Source organism: Chiloscyllium punctatum, chromosome 13 (genome assembly GCF_047496795.1).
Source record: "Chiloscyllium punctatum isolate Juve2018m chromosome 13, sChiPun1.3, whole genome shotgun sequence".
NCBI classification, from domain to species: Eukaryota; Metazoa; Chordata; class Chondrichthyes; order Orectolobiformes; family Hemiscylliidae; genus Chiloscyllium; species Chiloscyllium punctatum.
The window spans coordinates 108605138-108623126 of NC_092751.1; the positions used below are offsets into that span (position 1 = coordinate 108605138).

At 39.2% G+C, this 17989-nt stretch overlaps 1 protein-coding gene across 4 annotated transcripts in view; it reads left to right on the forward strand.

Moving 5' to 3' along the window:
* The window catches only part of ccser2a (coiled-coil serine-rich protein 2a), a 616376-nt gene that overhangs the window by 432707 nt on the left and 165680 nt on the right, over positions 1 to 17989 (forward strand). For all 4 annotated transcript variants that reach the window (XM_072583583.1, XM_072583585.1, XM_072583586.1 and 1 more), the window contains one exon: positions 13877 to 13945. In XM_072583583.1, the coding sequence (XP_072439684.1) occupies positions 13877 to 13945 (69 nt within the window). The remainder of the gene's footprint in view (positions 1 to 13876; positions 13946 to 17989) is intronic.

The window sequence follows — 17989 nt, forward strand, 5'->3', positions numbered from 1 at the left end:
ACTAATCAGTTTGTTGTTTTGCTAACTGTCCATGCCTGAACCACAGGCAGCATCAGGCTGGTCACTGTTCAGCTGGCCCTCGCCCAAATGTTTCCTTGGTTGTTCAGTTCACTGCTGACAACAAATATCTTCCATTTCTATGTCGGCCTTTTACTGTTCCTGCCCTATTTTGTCATCTGCTTCTTGCACCTGTGAAGAAAGGAGGAAAGCTTGGGGAATTTGGGTGTGTCAGTGGGCATTGTGGCTCTACTTATAAAGAGGAAAGTACAGAAAATGTTGGAAGAAAGTATTGATAAAGGTAAAGTCACCATGGTCCAAGAGGACCATAGGGTTACATTCTCATGAGAGAGAGAGGACTGATGGTGGTTTAACCTGAGGATCATCATCTCTTTGGTGAGGGAAAAGGTTGAGAAGGTAAGTCCTTCATAGAAACCTCAGCCGGTGTGGGAATTGAACCCGTGCTGTTTGCATTACTCCGTATCACAAACCAACATCCAACCAACGAAGCTCATGGACCCCCTCAACACATAGCACATGTAAATAAGAAAAGACAAGTCTTATTCCTGTTTCCTTTCCTCCATTAACTTCATGTCATCCAGAACTTTGCTATTTTCAATTGTCCATCGTAGCGTGTTCTCTTTTGTCGCAGTGTCAATTCTCTTGGATTCTCCTTCATTCTGATAAGCACCAACATTGCACAAAGGGTTACATTTACTGCCGCTATTTTTTAATATTTAAGTGAAGTATGCTATATTAAGTTTTGCAATGTTGAGAAGGCAATATCTTCCTTCAGTTGAAGCAAATGCCAGCCCTGTTTGTCTTTTAAGATCACCATTATGTGCCTTTTGATCTAGCTATCCTACTCAAACTGAAAGACCTGCAAGAGTCAGTCTCCAGACATTTCAGATTAAGAAGAAAACCAACAAATTTACCCAGTTGTTATACTTGGTCCCAACCAAAGGCAAACACTTGAATGATGACAAATCGTTTCCTGCAACAAATCACCTGCTTTAGTTCTGAAATGTTTCCTTAAACCGCTCAAACGTCGTGTTATGCAACTTGAAAAAGTTTAAAAGCAAGTTAAACTCTGAATGTCTATAAGCTATCTCTTACATGTTTTCAGGCAACAGAATACATGAGGGCAGTAGGGGTCAGCTGTGATACAATTGGTAGCATCACAAAGTTCTGGGTTCACTCCTACTCCCATTATACAGTGAATGGCAGAACCCTTCAGAGTATTGATATGCACAGGGATCTGGATGTGCACAACCACAGATTACTGAAGGTTGCAGTGCAGGTAGACAAGGTAGTAAAAAAGGCTTATGGCCTCCTTGCCTTCATTGGAAGGGCATGGAGTATAAGGATAGACAAGTTATGCTGCAATTCTATAGGACTTTAGTTAGGCCACACTTGGAATATTGTGTAAAATTCTGGTCACCACACTACCAGAAGGATGTGGATGCTTTGGAGAGGATACAGGAAAAGTTTACCAGGATGTTGCCTGGAATGGGTGATTTTAGCTATGAAGAAAGGTTGGATAGATTGTGTTTGTGTTTGTGTTTGTTTTCAATGGAACGCAGGAGGTTGAGGGGGTAACCTGAAATAAATGTATGAGATTGTGAATGGTATGGATGGAGACCAAAAGGAACAGAACAGCAGTGAGGAAGCTCCAGAGGGGAAGCGAGGCATTAAAGCAACATTTCATTGAGTGTGGCATCAAAGAGTCCCAGCAAAGTTGGAATGGACTGGTTGGATTTAGAACTGGCACATTGAATGATGGTTGTGAAGGTCAGTCTTCTCAGCTCCAAGACATCTCTGTAGGATATCCTCAGCGATGTGGACCCACATTCAGGCTTGGACTTTCAGGCAGTGACTATCCTCAACAAGAAAGGGTGCAACCATCTCTCGCTCTCTCTCGTGTGCTCTCTCTCTCTCTCTCTAGCACATTCTCTATCTCTCCACCACCAATTCCTCACACCCAATGACATTCATTGACATGGCCATCACTGAATCCCTCACTGTCAAGATCCTGGGAAATCCATTGACAAGAAACCAAATTGGAATGGCTATTTTGGAAAGTTCATTTATGGGAAAGGGCTTCATTGGTTTCCTGTCCCTAGTTGCCCTTGAGGAGGTGGTGGTGAGCTGCTGCCTTGAACTAATGTATAAATTCTGTGGCCACAGAAACCGATCAAAGGCTGGAAATTCTGCAGTGAATATATCTCTTCTCCTGACTCCTCATAACCTGTAAGCCATCTACAAGACACAAATCACGAATGTGATGGACTATTCTCCATTGATCTGGATGGGTGCAGCTCCAGCATCACCCAAGAGTGTCGACATTACCCAGAGCTAAGCAATCTGCTTGTTTAGCACACCATCTGACACCTTTAATATTCCTGCCCTACCCACCAATGTACAGTGGCAGCAGTGTGTACAGTCTACAAGAGGCACTGCAATAACTCACCAAGTCTCCTTAGACATCATCTTCCAAACCCACCACCTATTTTATCTAGAAGGACAAAGATAACAGATATATGAGAGCACTGTTACCTAAAAATTCCTAGGAGAACGTGAGGACTGCAGATGATGGAGATAAGAGTCAGAAAACATGGTGCTGGAAAAGCACAGCAGGTCAGGGAACATCCGAGAAGCAGGAGAATCGGCATTTCAGGCATAAACCCTTCATCAGGAATTCTGATTTGGACCAAATCACATTTCCTTCACCTTTTGTTGAATCAAAGTCCTGGAACTTACTCCTCAGCAGCATGGTGGGTGTCCCTACACCTCAATCTAGGTTTGTTCAATATATCACATCAGTCTTTGACACTATGATATTTTGCTATAAATTCTGTGTCCTATGATTCTGCCTCACTAGCTACCTGATGAAGGAGCAGCACTCTGAAAGCTAGTGCCTCAAAATAAACCTGTTGGACAAGGCATGGTGTTGTGTGATTTTTATCTTTGCCTACACCTCAAGTTCATGATGGCAGCTCACCACCACCATAATGCTGGCTGAGTAAAGAAATTTCAAATATTACCAACGTGTAGTAAGATGCTAACATGGTTCCCAGTTAATAGCCAGCAAACCTTGAGACCATTAAACTGTTGCAGCAAATCTCTTTTGTGAATACTGTCAGCGTATGGACTGTTCCTCCTCATTCTTATGTTTCTTTACGGTCAGTTACGTATCATAAATATTCAGCTGCTACGTGACCAGTCTATAGCATCTTCCACAGCTCCTAACTGTCATATTAAATAAAACAAAATGAAAATTCTACCGCAGATGGCTGCCACTTACTTTAATCTTGTTCAACGCAATAACCAAAAATTTGCATTGTAATCAGATGAGCTTGGCATAAAGGTTTCTGCTGTGAAAAATAGTCAAATACAATTTTGTACTGAAGCTTGCTGGTTTGCATTCCTCCCTTTTACTGCTGTTTAATAAAAGGTAAGAGGCAAAGTTACCATAATCTTAGTGGACTCTCATTAGAGAGAGATAACTGGTGGTGGTTTAATTTGAGGGTCACTATGCCTCAGGCAAGGGGAGAGGTTAAGAGGTAGGGCCTTCATGGTAACCTTACTGATGTGGGAATTGAACCCATGCTGTTTAATAAGGGTGACTTATGTGGGTGCATCAATTCCAAGAGGTCATCAGTAAGCTGTGTGCACCTCTTGTCAGTGTTTCATTTCCCATGAAATGAAAATGCACAAAAGGTCCCTAAGTATCTTTACATTGTATCAGGTCTTTATCTTAAAAAAAATTGGCAAAAGCTTTACATTTGGAACATTAACGAGTATTTCTAAATTGAATAATGGAACTGCACACAAAATGTTCAACACTGTTCACAAATCCTCAGCAATCTCACCAGTCTGTCTCCCAATTCTGATACCAATGGTGCATCTCAAACATTTTCTATTATCTTTCAGCATTTGTATTTTTCATCTCTTATTAACAGCTAATGTGAACAATGCCTAAGGTGTTGGAATATTTCTGTCTTTGTAATCAAGAATGTGCAGAATTAAAGTTTTTTTTCTTACTTGATTTTGTCATATAACCATTTTTTCCTCTCTCAATTTTATTTTCTGTCTTAACTTTATGAGATTGTTTACAGTACAGACTGCATAAACATCCTGATAATGTGATCAGTGTTTGTTCTTCAAATGAGATATCTGATGAATCAGCAATAATTTGAAATGGAGGGTGTAGTCATAGCTAATCGTGAAGCACAATAATTATTTTCATGAGAATACTGGAGTAACTTATGACTGACTAAGTAATGAAGAGTTGCAGTCAACAAGAGAGACTATTTATTCAATCTTGCTGCTGGCTAGAATCTATTTATACTCATATAAATTATCATTTGCCATGTCTATGCAAAGTATAAATGGAACTGATTTATAAAATTGATTCAGTGCATACAAGTTCTTTCCTTCCCTGTTCTACCATCAGTTTTTTTTTATTCTTGCTGTAGTTCCTTATAATCTAGAATCAAAATCCAGTCTAATGGCAACTACTCAACTACTGTTGATTGTTTTTTAAAAATCCCACCTGGATCGTTACTGTCTTTTAGGGAAGGAAATTTGTCATCTGTATGTGGTTTGGCCTACATGTGACTCCAGACTCACAGCGTAATGGTTGATTCTTAACTTTCCTCTGGGAAATGAGGGATGGACAATGAATGCTGACCGAGCCAGCAATGCCCTTGTCCCATAAGCAATTTTTTTAAAGAAAGCTATTATCAGCACAACAAATGGCCTGGTTTCAGACTAGCACTCATGCATCATTTGACCTGCTGTTTATAGAATCATAGGATCTCTACAGAGGCAGTTTGACCCATTGAATCTGCACCCACCCTAACCCCCATAACCCTGCAACCCGGCATTAACCATCGCTAATCCACTTAGCCTGCAGATTCCTAGAACTGGTGAAATTTAGCATGGCCAAATCACCGAACCCTGCACGTTTTCGGATATCCAGTTGGACTATGACAACTTTATCTTTACATAGAACATAGAACATTACAGAGCAGTACAGGCCCTTTGGCCCTCGATGTTGCGCTGCCCTGTCATACCAATCTGAAGCCCATCCCACCTACACTATTCCACGTACGTCTATTTGCCTGTCCAATGACGACTTCAATGCACTTAAACTTGGCGAATCTACTACTGATGCAGGCAAAGCATTCCATACTCTTGCTACTCTCTGAGTAGAGAAACTACCTCTGACATCTGAATTATACCTGTCTCCCCTCATTTTAAAGTTGTGCCCCCTCGTGTTTGCAGTCCCCATACTTGGTAAAAAGGCTCTCCATGTTCACCCTATCTAACCCTCTGATTATCTTGTATGTCTCTATTAAGTCACCTCTCAACCTTCTTCTCTCTAACGAGGACAGCCTCAAGGCCCTCAGCCTTTCCTCATAAGACATTCCTTCCATACCAGGCAACATCCTAGTAAACCTCCTCTGTACCCTTTCCAAAGCTTCCACATCCTTCTTATAATGCGGTGACCAGAACTGTACACAATACTCCAAGTGTGGCCGCACACGAGCTTTGTACAGCTGCAGCATAACCTCCTGGTTCCGGAACACGATCCCTCTATTAATAAAGACCAAAACACTGTATGCCTTCTTAACAACCCTGTCAATCTGGGTGGTAACTTTCAGGGATCTGTGTACATGGACACCCAGACCTCTCTGCTTATCTGCACTCCCAAGAATCCTACCATTAGCCCAGTACTTTGCATTCCAATTAGTCCGTCCAAAGTGTATCACCTCACACTTGTCCACATTAAACTCCATTTACCACCTCTCAGCCCAGCTCTGCATCCTATCTATGTCTCTCTGCAACCTACTACATCCTTCGTCACTATGTTCTATCCACAACTCCATCGACCTTAGTGTTGTCCGCAAATTTACTAACCCACCCTTCTAAGCCCTCATCCAGGTCATTTATAAAAATAACGAACAGCAGTGGATCCAACACTGACCCTTCCAGTACGCTGTTAGTAACTGGACACCGAGATGAACATGTTCCATCAACTACAACCCTCTGTTTTCTTTCAGCAAGCCAATTACTGATCCAAACTGCTATGTCTCCCACAATCCCATTCCTCCGCATTTTGTATAATAGTCCTCTGCATTTTCACCTTTATTATTGACATAATGTAATGGCTGTTTATAAAATGTTAACCATTTTGCTTTTCAAATACACATAAAATTAGATACTCACATACTGGGTATATCTGCAATTACTTATAAAGTGCATTAAATTGAACTAGTTAGGAACATTGGAAACTTTTGAAAGTTGGCTCAGAGACTGCTGTCTTTTTCATATTCCTTTTAACTGGGTGAGATTCTGCATATTCTAAATGATATTCTTTGCAGTTTATTCTGATGGCTGTGTGAATTCTAGACCCCCATTGACTACGGTGGGAAGAAAGACCAAATGTACAAGAGAGATCAATACCACAAAGGAGATCCATTATAGAATGGGGAAAAGAAGTGACAAATACAAGGCTGATAACAGGAGAAATGCTGAGGGACATTGATAACATGAAAAGGATTGTGTTCATGAGTGAGGAAGAGGCAGAGTAAGAGGAGAAAGAGGCAGATATAATTGATGCAACTGATGCAAACATAGCAAGGGAAAGACAGAAACATTTTTTGTCTGTGAGCAATGACACTAGAGAATAGCTGAAAAACAAACAGGAATTAGAGCAGGTCAGTCTGCATTAAAGGAACACTGGGCCAAACCACTACTTTGACTAAAGTTTTGAAAATATGACATAATAACTTCTTTCTTTGGTTTAGTGTGATTGTTGTTTTCTACCATTTCTATGGAGGACCTTGAACCATTTCAATCTGACAAACATGATATAACTAAAAATAGTTTCTCCATTCTCATAAAACTTTGTCATAGAATTAAATCATCATGTTGTCTCAGCATTGAAAGAAATGATAAGTTCAATCACTGTGTTGTAAAGGAAATGCAGAGGAAGAGTCAATTTACAGAAAATATACGACCACTGTCGTCACCAGTCAGCAATCACTCAATTTAGTTTCAGCAACATTGTTGTGATTCGACTTGTACAATATGAGGTACTGGAGTTTGCTTCTGCTTGGCATCCCAATCAAAGGGAATGTAACTCATCACTGTCTGAAGCTGCTGTAGAAACATGGTTCCTCTATAGATATGAGATCCACACTGTTGAGTGACAGAGAACACAGACTTCCACACTGTCTGACTGACAGCCCCTCACTTGTAATGTAAAAAAGAACAAAAGAAATGGTTTGAAAGGATGCATCACAGAAATTGTGTTTAGGTTTGTTTCAACACCATGAAGAAGTTTCACTTCAGAACTTCAACTTCAGTTAATTAAATCATAACAGACCACTTATAAATTAATGGGTCAGAATCCTGTTCCAGAAATGAAAATATATTGAGCTCATGAAAGTTAATAAATGGATGGTGGGAGATTTGACGCAATAAATTCAGACAAGTGGGAAAGAAAATAGATGACTCACCAAACCCAAATGCTGTGAATATTTCTGTAAGCGTAGAAGTATATGTCAATGAGTACTTGAGTTAGATCATTCTATGAAGGTCACTTAAGCATATGGCACTTCTTTTAAGTTTATTATTCATGACAAGTTATACACAAAGAAACTGAATTTACTTGATAATTTTATTAGCATTATAGCTGTTTGAGTTCGGTTGCATCATTATTGTAACTTAAATATCCAGAAACAGTGCTTGACAGACGTGCCGCCAAATAAAAATGGATGCCAAGCTAAAAAGGGATATTTTGAAAGGAGAAATGGGAGAGGGATGAAAGACATGAAGTAAAAGTTTCAGAGAGTAGCGCAGAAAAGATAGATTGAAGGAAGTGAGAGGTCAGGTCAGGGCCAAGAAGATGAGAATTTTGAATTGAGGCATTGAGAAACCAGGAACCATAGTGGGTGCACAAACCATGAAGCATATATGCACAATAAATGGATGGAATTTAGTCTGACTTTGGCAGCTGTAACTTGGATCAGGAGGTAAACTTGGTGTTAATCTTTCTTTCTCTCGGAAAAACAGAGCAGGGTGCAATCTAGTTTTTCACTAAAGTGAGAAGCATGATGAAAGTGGATGGAATCAAACAGCAAGTTCCATCCAAAGCCAGCTTAAGTCTTTGATCTGATTGGTAGAAGGCATTTTAAATTGGGAGACTGAAATTACCCCAAATAGTCTTCTGATTTATACAATGGATCTCTAAATGTTTCAAAGTAAAGTTGTGTATGTGTTTATTCAACTGTTTGAGTCAAAATTTAAAATTTGCAAATGCCTAAATGAATGGATTTGGACCATCTCTTTGAAATACGAAACTGAAATCTTTCTACAGGACCGTCTTGAGTTAAATAATGACATCTGTTTAGTATCATGGAATATGAAGGATAGAGATGTTTACTCTCCATCCCTAGTTGTCTAAAAGCTGTTTTTCATTGAAATGCTGCATTCCCACCATGATGTTGGAGAGGGAATTTGTTATCTACCTTTAATAATTTTGATTTACTGCTCTAAGATGTATAGACTTTAGTTTCAGTCCTTGAGAAATAGTGTGACTTTTTCCATCTGTTAGAACCATAGCTGATTTTTCACTATTTTTATTTTATTCTTTTATCAATTTTGGTTTGGAGCTGTCAGCTGGGAGCTAAAGATGAGTTTTGGAGAATGGGTAACAGCTTGTATTAAAAGGAAAACAGACCAAACAAGCTTTTGTTTATTGATAAAGACCAGGCCTGGAAGTTAATTACAATTCAGTTCCTGATCAAAAGATTCTGCAGATGCTTCATCACCGGGGAATAGAAGTATGTTTGAACAGAGAGTAGGAGTTGGCTGTTAACCAGGTCAGAACCTGGGAATTGGTTCCAGCAAGTCTGGAAAAGACCTTATGCTCAGGGAGATGGCAGATGTTGAATGGTAACTGGCACCTTGTGGAGGAGATGGTCAGTGTTTGCATTGGATTTTAGACTCTGGTTTCTGTAGAAAAAGGAATCTGACTGTTGATGCTACAGCGTGAAGATTTAGAAGTTCGCCATCTAACTCCCCACAAGCAGCTCTTGGAAGATTAGAGAATAGAGAATGAAGTTGTAAGTATTACTGCCTCTATCTAACTGAACTGAAAAGGTGTCCCTAATCAGCATCTTCAGAAAATCAATCAGGAAGCTATCACCTAGGCCCCTGGAACAGCGCATTGTAAAACCCACTTCAATAATCTGGCCAGCTGTTATTTATTTGTTAACTGTGTTTGTTTTCTGTCTGTCTTTTGTGTGCATGTGGCTAAAAACAAAGCTTATTTGGTTTAAAGTGTAGACCAGTTCAATTACAGTCGGTTCTACAGTAACGCGTGTTTCTTCAATGCAAATTGTCTTTAATTTGATTGAAGAATTTAGACCATTATTTGTAGAACATAAACTTTCCTTACCTCTATTGGCTATAATACGATTGTGGCCCCATTAGTTTAAAAGACTTAAAATGCGAGATTACATGAGAATTGAACTATTGTGGAACTATTGCATTAAATTAGAACCCACCGTACTTTGTTAAATATTACTCTGTTAAAGATACTGTATTAATAAATAGCTTAGTCTTTTGTTTAAATCTAGAACTGGTTATTTCAAAAAGTGGTTAGGAACCACTGGGTCAAGTTTGAGGGTCTTTGGACGTTTTCACTTTACTGTGTTTCGAGTACAGAGGTAGAAAGGCTAATTCAATTCAGTTATCTGCCTTCATGTCATAACACATTGCTCTGTTTAATATGACATGATATTTTTAAATATGTTGCATCACAATTCATTTTCACTTTTTACCATTTGAATATGAGAAACTGAACTACAAACCGCTGCTCCATTTGAAATCCTGTGAAAGAACAATGGAAATTTGCTCACTACTAAAATCATTCATCTGTTCAGCCAGTACCGTCTTCTCAAAGGCAATTATGATGAGCTACACCTGAATAAACTCTGTCAACTCTGACTCTCCAGCATCTGCATTCCTCATTTTCTGCTCCTTGTGGTGGCCTTCCACCATGCTATGTTAACAGCAAATTATAAAAGCGATAGATTTCATAAACTTCAGATTAATCTTGAAAGGAGATTCAAGAGTTTGATGACCGATGTTTTGTTTAGAGGATATGAAGCTGTCTTATTTTTCAATCCATCGATCTTCCTCGCACCTCTCTAGTCATAGGGCGAGCCCATATCTATTAATAGAAGTATAGAATGGTTATAGCAAGATGACCACTTATGTTTCCACCAACTTGCATGCAAAAAGCAATTCACCAAATGCCTTTATCCTGATGCCCTGAACTTTCTTTGTTTATCAGATAATAATCTTTTTTGAAAGCAGTATTTGACCCTTTCTCTGTTCCACACTCAGGCAGTCCATTTCAGAGCACTCGCTTTTCCCATTGTGTCACCTTTCTTTGTTTTGCCAAGTACCTTAACTGTGTATCCTCATTCTCGATTCTTCTATAATGGGAATAGTTTCTCTCTGTCCACTCTGTCTAGACCACACCTGATTTTAAAAACACTGATCAAATCCCACCTTGCCTTTGCCTTCTCTGAGGAAAATAGTCCCACCTTCTCCAATATGTTGAGATAACTGAAATTCCTCATCCCAGGAACCATTCTCTTGTATCCTTTCTGCAACCTGCCCGACAGATTCACATCCTTTGCAGTTTGCAGTGTCTAGAAGTGGACATAGTACTCCAGTTTATGCTGAACGTAGCATGCTGCCTGCCTTCTGCTAGTGCTTTTCAGAATGATTTTCCATGATTAGGTCAGACCGATCCCAATTGGTTGCTTCACTAACACCGCCCAGATTATTGAATCTACTTCTCTCCATATAGATTATAACTTCAATCAGGGATCCATTACCTGTTAACATGTCTGGAAAGATTCCTGAGAATTGTTCCAGGAATGAGAAACACAAACGGAAATTATTGGAAAAACTCAGCAGGTCTGGCAGCGTCTGTGGAGAGAGAGCAGAGTTTTCATCCCACAGATCTGGATGGGTATATGACTAGGAACAGTTTAGAGGAAGATGGGCCAAGTGCTGGACAATAGGACTGGACTAGGTTAGGTTATCTAGTCAGCATGGATGAGTTGGACCGAAGGGCCTGTTTCTGTGCTGTACGTCTCTATGATTCTAGATGCTACCACAGACCTGCTGAGTCTTTTCAGCAATTTCTGCTTATTGTTTCTGATTTTCAGCAACCACATGTTTTTTTTTTGGTCCAGGGATGAGAAATTTCAGTGATGTATATGGACTGGAAAAATCGGGATGTGGGAGATTTAGATGTGGGAGATTTAGAAAATAATACAAATTTATTGTCACGTGCACTTCTGTGTGAAAAATACAATGAAAAGTTTTTAAAGTCACCTCACTGCGGAGCATACGTCAATTTGTTCCATTGTTACAACACGAGGTAAACCCTCCTGCTTTTAATTTAAAACAGCAACACAGAAAAGATTTATTCCATGCAATAATCTGAAAATTTGAGAGGCCAAGAACTAGTTAAAGTAAAAATTAACAACTTTATTTCTTAAAGTATAACAGAGGATAATTAACTAACAACTATTTATAACTCCTTCCTCTAATCTATCTTTTATCTTCCCTTCTATAATACTAGTCCGATAAAACTCCCAATTAAGATTTATAAAAACAAAACTTCTTATCTCAAAACCAGGCAGCTTCTCTGTATTCCTGTCTTCTTTTCTTCTTCTTGGGGATTCTGCTTCACAGGTTACTGATCAATAAAGGTACCTTTAAGAGAGCTATTCTGTAGGCAGTTTGCAGATGTTGTTGGCTTGGCAGTTCTCTTCCCAACTGTTTAATTTTCCCTGGTCTTATACTGCCCAAGCATTGGATTGTGTCATTGCATTTAAGATTGTCAATATACTAAATTCAAACTTGATTGGAATTTGGTATTTTCGGGGTATAATTTAAACTTATTGGCCGAATTTGAATTTGTTTTTGCTCATAGCAATTGAGCCAGTGCTATCTGTTCTGAATCAAATGTTACATTGTAAATTCTCTAGCACTCAGTGTGTTTTCCAAGTCCTTCACTCTCTTAAAGGTACAGTATACTTCCACACCTTCATAACACCATTGATCTGCACATACCCTCAAAAGCGCATCCACATTGAATTTTTATCATGGATAACCTAACTAATCTGCATCGCTCTGGACACTATGGACAATTTTTAGCATGACCAATTCCCACCTAACCCGCATATCTTTGAACTATGGGAGGAAATGCAGATGCATAGAGAACATGTAAACTCCGCAAAGACAGTCACCCCAAGGCTGGAGTCTAACCTGGGTCCCTGACACCGTGAGGCAGCTGTGCTAACCACTTTGCCCCCCTGTGCATTTAATGTCATTTTAATAATTTGCAGCTTAGCAACAGTGATTATTGGCTTTTTCTTACTAAAAACATTTTATTGAGTTTGACATTACCTTAAAGTAGTTCCCAAATATATAAGAAAGTGTGAGAGTGTCCTGATTTCACAATTTTAGAGATGCGAATTTGTGATCCTGTTCACTCACAACACCGTTTTACATTCCAACTTCATGCAGCTCAGTACCGTCTTCTCAAGGGCAATTATGATGATCACCAAATGCTGACCCAGCCAATGACACCCACATCCCACAAGTGAATTTTTAAAAATATAACTTTATCAAAAGCAAGTCTTTAAAATCAAAGAATTTTGTTGTTTAGAGTCCCAGACATAGAAGCAAATAAACTGCTGATGCTGAAAGGGCAGGTCTGAGTCAATGAAAATGAAATGAGGAAGGAGGAACAAGTCAGCAATTTGGTTTAAAAGCCTGTATTTCAGGTACATTATCCTCCTGTTTTACATGAAAATGTACTGGCATGGAAAATGTAATTATTTTTGAACAGTAATTTTTGTCATGACCTGATATTAGAATTCCAATAATTTGACAGTATCCACTTACTGATATACACAAGTGTATTCAACTTTGTGAAATATTTACTGATCTAAAGGATCCAAGCACATTGGCATCACAACAAACCTGCTGCATTTAAAGGACATTAAGTTATGATTTGTGTACACAATCCCAGTGCAACTTCTCCTCTGACCATGATCTTTAAGAAATAAGGACTGAGGTCACGGACAATGAATTTGCACCCAAACTTTGACGAGGGCAGACCCAACTATTTGGTTGAAATGGGATCAGCAACAAAATGTACTCAAGCTGTATAATTTAAAAAACCCTGGCTTGTGAACTTATTAGTTCAATAATGTAATTGCCAATATTCAGCTTAGTTAATACAATAACAATGATTACTAAAGGAATACATTGATTATTACAATTGACATATGCATGAAAGGGATGACACTGAGCTACTGTCCTAGTCACCTCTAAATGTTCAGAGTAATTAGCAGTATTTTTGTCTTTTTTGCCCAAGACAAACTTGAAGGGATTCGCTTCTTTAGGCATGTGCAGGTTTCATTCCCTGACATTGTACAATCCTGTTACCTTGATGAAGTGAATGCTGTTCCTTTGCAAGGGTGAGCTGTGGACAGTATATCCAAGTGCAAGCTGTTCGAAATGCTGTGTTGGTACATGCAGACTACTGTCAGGACTCTGGACCCTGGAACGATGTCCCTGCCAGCTATGTCCTTGCAGCTTGTTTCTGTCCTGACAGAAGGAGCAGGGACTGGAAATTTAAATCTGGATCTCCCTGTCAATGTATTGCAGGTCAGATAGTGCAAACCTTGCAGAGTCATAGGCTGCATTTCTCTAATTTTTCTCTTTGGAAATCAATTGATTTAGATTTCTATATCAATTTATTTTTCAGAATGATGACAGCTCCCCAGTAATATCACCAATGCAAGAACAAGCTGAGGCCATAAACTCTACAGATAAGGTACAATGTTCATCCTTGCTTCACTTGAAGGGTATTGAATAAAGAGATATATTTATGAACAGTTTCTATCAATCTCCTATTACTGAAGCCATTCTGGAATTAAATGTGAAATATCATTTTTCTTTTTGGAAGTAGCTTTGCTCGCTGAGCTGAAAGGTTCATTTCCAGACGTTTCGTCACCCTACTAGGTAACATCTTCAGTGGGCCTCAGGTAAAGTACTGCTAAAAATTCCTGCTTTTTATTTATATCTTTGGGTTGGTGATGTAGTTTCCTCTGGTGATATTTTCTGTGGTGAAGTCACTTCCTGTTCCTTTTCTCAGCCAACATGCACTGCAGCACAAAGGAACTATGCAGAGCAGAGGAAAATCACCCATATTGTGTATTCAAAAAGAATGGGTACCTATTGAACACAGTTCACTGATTTCTCAGCAACAAACCTAAATAAGCATACAAAACACATCCAGAAACCCTAGCCACTCTTCCCTACATCAAAGACATCTCGGAAATGACTGCCAGACTACTCAGACCCGTTGGCCACAAACCCACTAACACACTAATACAGCACACTAATACTAACTTGAAAGACCCTATACAGACAATAAGCAAAACTAGCGTCATTTACAAAATACCGTGCAAGGACTGTAATAAACACTACATTGGACAAACAGGCAGAAAACTAGCCACCAGGATACATAAACATCAACTAGCCACAAAATGACATGACCCTCTCTCACTAGTATCCTTAAATACGGATGAGGAAGGACACCACTTCGACTGGGACAACACATCCATTCTAGGACAAGGCAAACAAAAACATGCACGAGAATTCCTAGAAGCATGGCATTCCAACTGGAACTCTCTCGACAAACACATTGAGTTAGACCCCATCTACCACCCCCTGAGAAAAGGAACAGGAAGTGACATCACCACAGGAAATGACATCACCAACCCAAAGAAAGCAGGAATTTTCAGCAGTGCTTCGCCTGAAGATGTTACCTAGTATGGTGACGAAATGTCTGGAAATGAACCTTCCAGTTCAGTGAGTAAACCTACATCCAAAACCTTAACCTGAGCTACAAATCTTCTGAAAACTAGCTAATATCATTCTTCTTTTAAAGTTTAATATAATTCAAATTGTTTAATGTAATACATTGTGGTACAATTCATTATTTCTTTGCACATGCTAATCCATTGTAATTATTTAAATGTTCCAGTTGCTTTCTTTCAAGCAGGAAAGTACTTGCAATTTTGTTTTCTTGGTGCTTATCAAGGAGTCATATAGTTAAAGTCATCTTAACTAAATAACTGTACAAATATGTAAGAATTATAGAATCACATTTATATCCACATTTTTATTGCACTATTATGGTTCATAGTCAAGTTGTCCTTCATACTTGGTAACATGAAACACTAGGTTTTCAATAGGTTTCAAGGATAGAACACAGTTCTATTGTATAACCACTAATTGTATAACCACTTTATTGTACTACCTTTATATAAATCTGGAATTAAATAGTGATTATTTTAAACCTAACGTACCAAACAATATTCTATTATCAGCTCCAGGAAGCAAGTGGAGAACTTAAAAGACCTGAATTTTCAAGGGAGCCCCCAAACACATGCTGTGGCAGGGGCAAGAGTAGAAAATCCATCCATACGTCCCATCGTGAGAATTTATAAAAACTTCAGCAAATGGCAAGAAATCCCAGCCTAACTGTTCCATTGCAAACTGATGGTACTGAATGGGAAGTCCAACTTCATTAGGCTGCAGAAATTAGTGCCCCTTTATTTTCATAGAGTCATAGAGATGTACAGCATAGAAGCAGACCCTTCGGTCCAACCCGTCCATGCCGACCAGATATCCTAACCCTATCTAGTCCCACCTGCCAGCACCCAGCCCATATCCCTCCAAACCCTTCCTAATCATATACCCATCCAAATGCCTCTTAAATGTTGCAATTGTACTAGCCTCCATCACTTCCTCTGGCAGCTCATTCCATACACACACCACCCTTTGTGTGAAAACGTTGCCCCTTAGGTCTCTTTTATATCTTTCCCATCTCACCCTAAACCTATGCCCTCTAGTTCTGGACTCCCCGACCGCAGGGAAAAGACTTTGCCTATTTACCCTATCCATACCCCTCATAATTTTGTAAACCTCTATAAGGTCACCCCTCAGCCTCCAATGCTCCAGGGAAAACAGCCCCAGCCTATTCAGCCTCTCCCTATAGCTCAAATCGTCCAACCCTGACAACATCCTTGTAAAACATTTCTGAACCCTTTCAATTTTCACAACATCTTTCCGATAGGAAGGGGACCAGAATTGCAGGCAATATTCCAACAGTGGCCTAACCAATGTCCTGTACAGCCGCAACATGACCTCCCAACTCCTGTACTCAATACTCTAACCAATAAAAGCAAGCATACCAAATGCTGCCTTCACTATCCTATCTACTTGCGACTCCACTTTCAAGGAGCTATGAACCTGCACTCCAAGGTCTCTTTGCTCAGATGGAAATCATCTCTATTTCAATTAGACAAAATAGCCATTTTATGATCAATTGGGCTTAACATTATAAATAGAGTATTTCTTGTTTCCAAATTGACTTTACATCTTCTCTCTGATGGATGATTTTTGGTTAAATTACCTCTTCCTTCCCAAAGACTTATTAGGTCAAATTGATTCCACTGTAGGTCAGCGCTCAGGCCTGTGCAATACACAACAAAAAAGACTAATTAGAAATATTCTCGTAGTGTGTTGAAAGTGGTCCACAGTTACATGTAATTCTACAACAGCTGTAAAACAGTTCCAAACTTCATATCACCATTTGCAATTCTGTGCTACTGTTCTGTAATGTGGTTTAAAGGTATTAGTCTTTATTCCCAGATGTTATATCCCAGCTTCTAAACTGCCTGGGCTTTTCAAATCTCACAAGCTGTCTGGGAACAATTAATTTCTGAAGATTTGTTTCTGTGTTGAGATTGCTGCTATATTGTGCCACAGTAGCTTCCTTCTCCTGCTGTACAAAGATACATTTGTCATTTCTCAAGTAGCATTCCTTTATCTCTCGGTCCTCTATTTAATAGATGTTTCTATTTCCCTCTTGTGTCTACTCTTTTAATACCAATTCATTCACATTTCTTTCTCCCTGCTCATTCCATTATGTTATTGTAGACTCTATCCTCAGAGGGATATTGTTCTGTCAGCAGCTTCTTTTCCAAAGTATGCATCTATTTCCCCCAACTATGAAGGGAAAACAAACAGTTGATGGCATTCTTATAGCCTGTGTATTTTCCTCTACTCTCACTGACACTTTCCCTCAAAATATTGAGCTTAAAGCTCTTATTTGCAAGTAACCTTTGGTCTTCCCTGCACCTGCCCTCTGCAATCTCTCCAGGACAGTCTCATTTTCCAGCTGGCATTCAGCACTTTTACACAATTGGTGGCAGAATCTTCTCCAGGAGACTTTTCAACTTTGCTGCTTTCAAACCTCTGCAAACTCGGCCCATTCATCAAAAATAATTTGCTCACCATCTTTAGCTTTCCTTATACTCCAGCTTTGGCATTATCCCTTTGTTTTGGGATGTTTTCCATGTCATTGATGCTCTCACATTGCAAGTAGCTGCTCTTGACAAAATGTTATTTGTCATACTTTATCACTAAGTTTTGTCATTCTTGTCTGAAGCCCTTAACATGAAACAAAAGATATTTTTCCCATTTCAACGAATAATTAAGCGTTGAATTTACCAGCTAAAAATCATATGTGACATACAGAAGCCATTGTTATGATGCAGGAAGTTACAAAAAGCTAAGATAGATTTAATAGGTTTCAGAAATGGTTTTGCTGGTTCGAAAGTCTATGATTTTAAATATACCCATGTAACCTTAAACGATAATTCAGAGACCGCTATACATTGTTCTGTACTCTCTTTCCCTCCTTAATTAGCATCTTGGACTGAACCCAGCTAACACAGTGGTGCTCAGTGGTATGTCCCTACCTTTGTACTCAAAAAGTCTGGGTTCATATTATCCACGACATGCT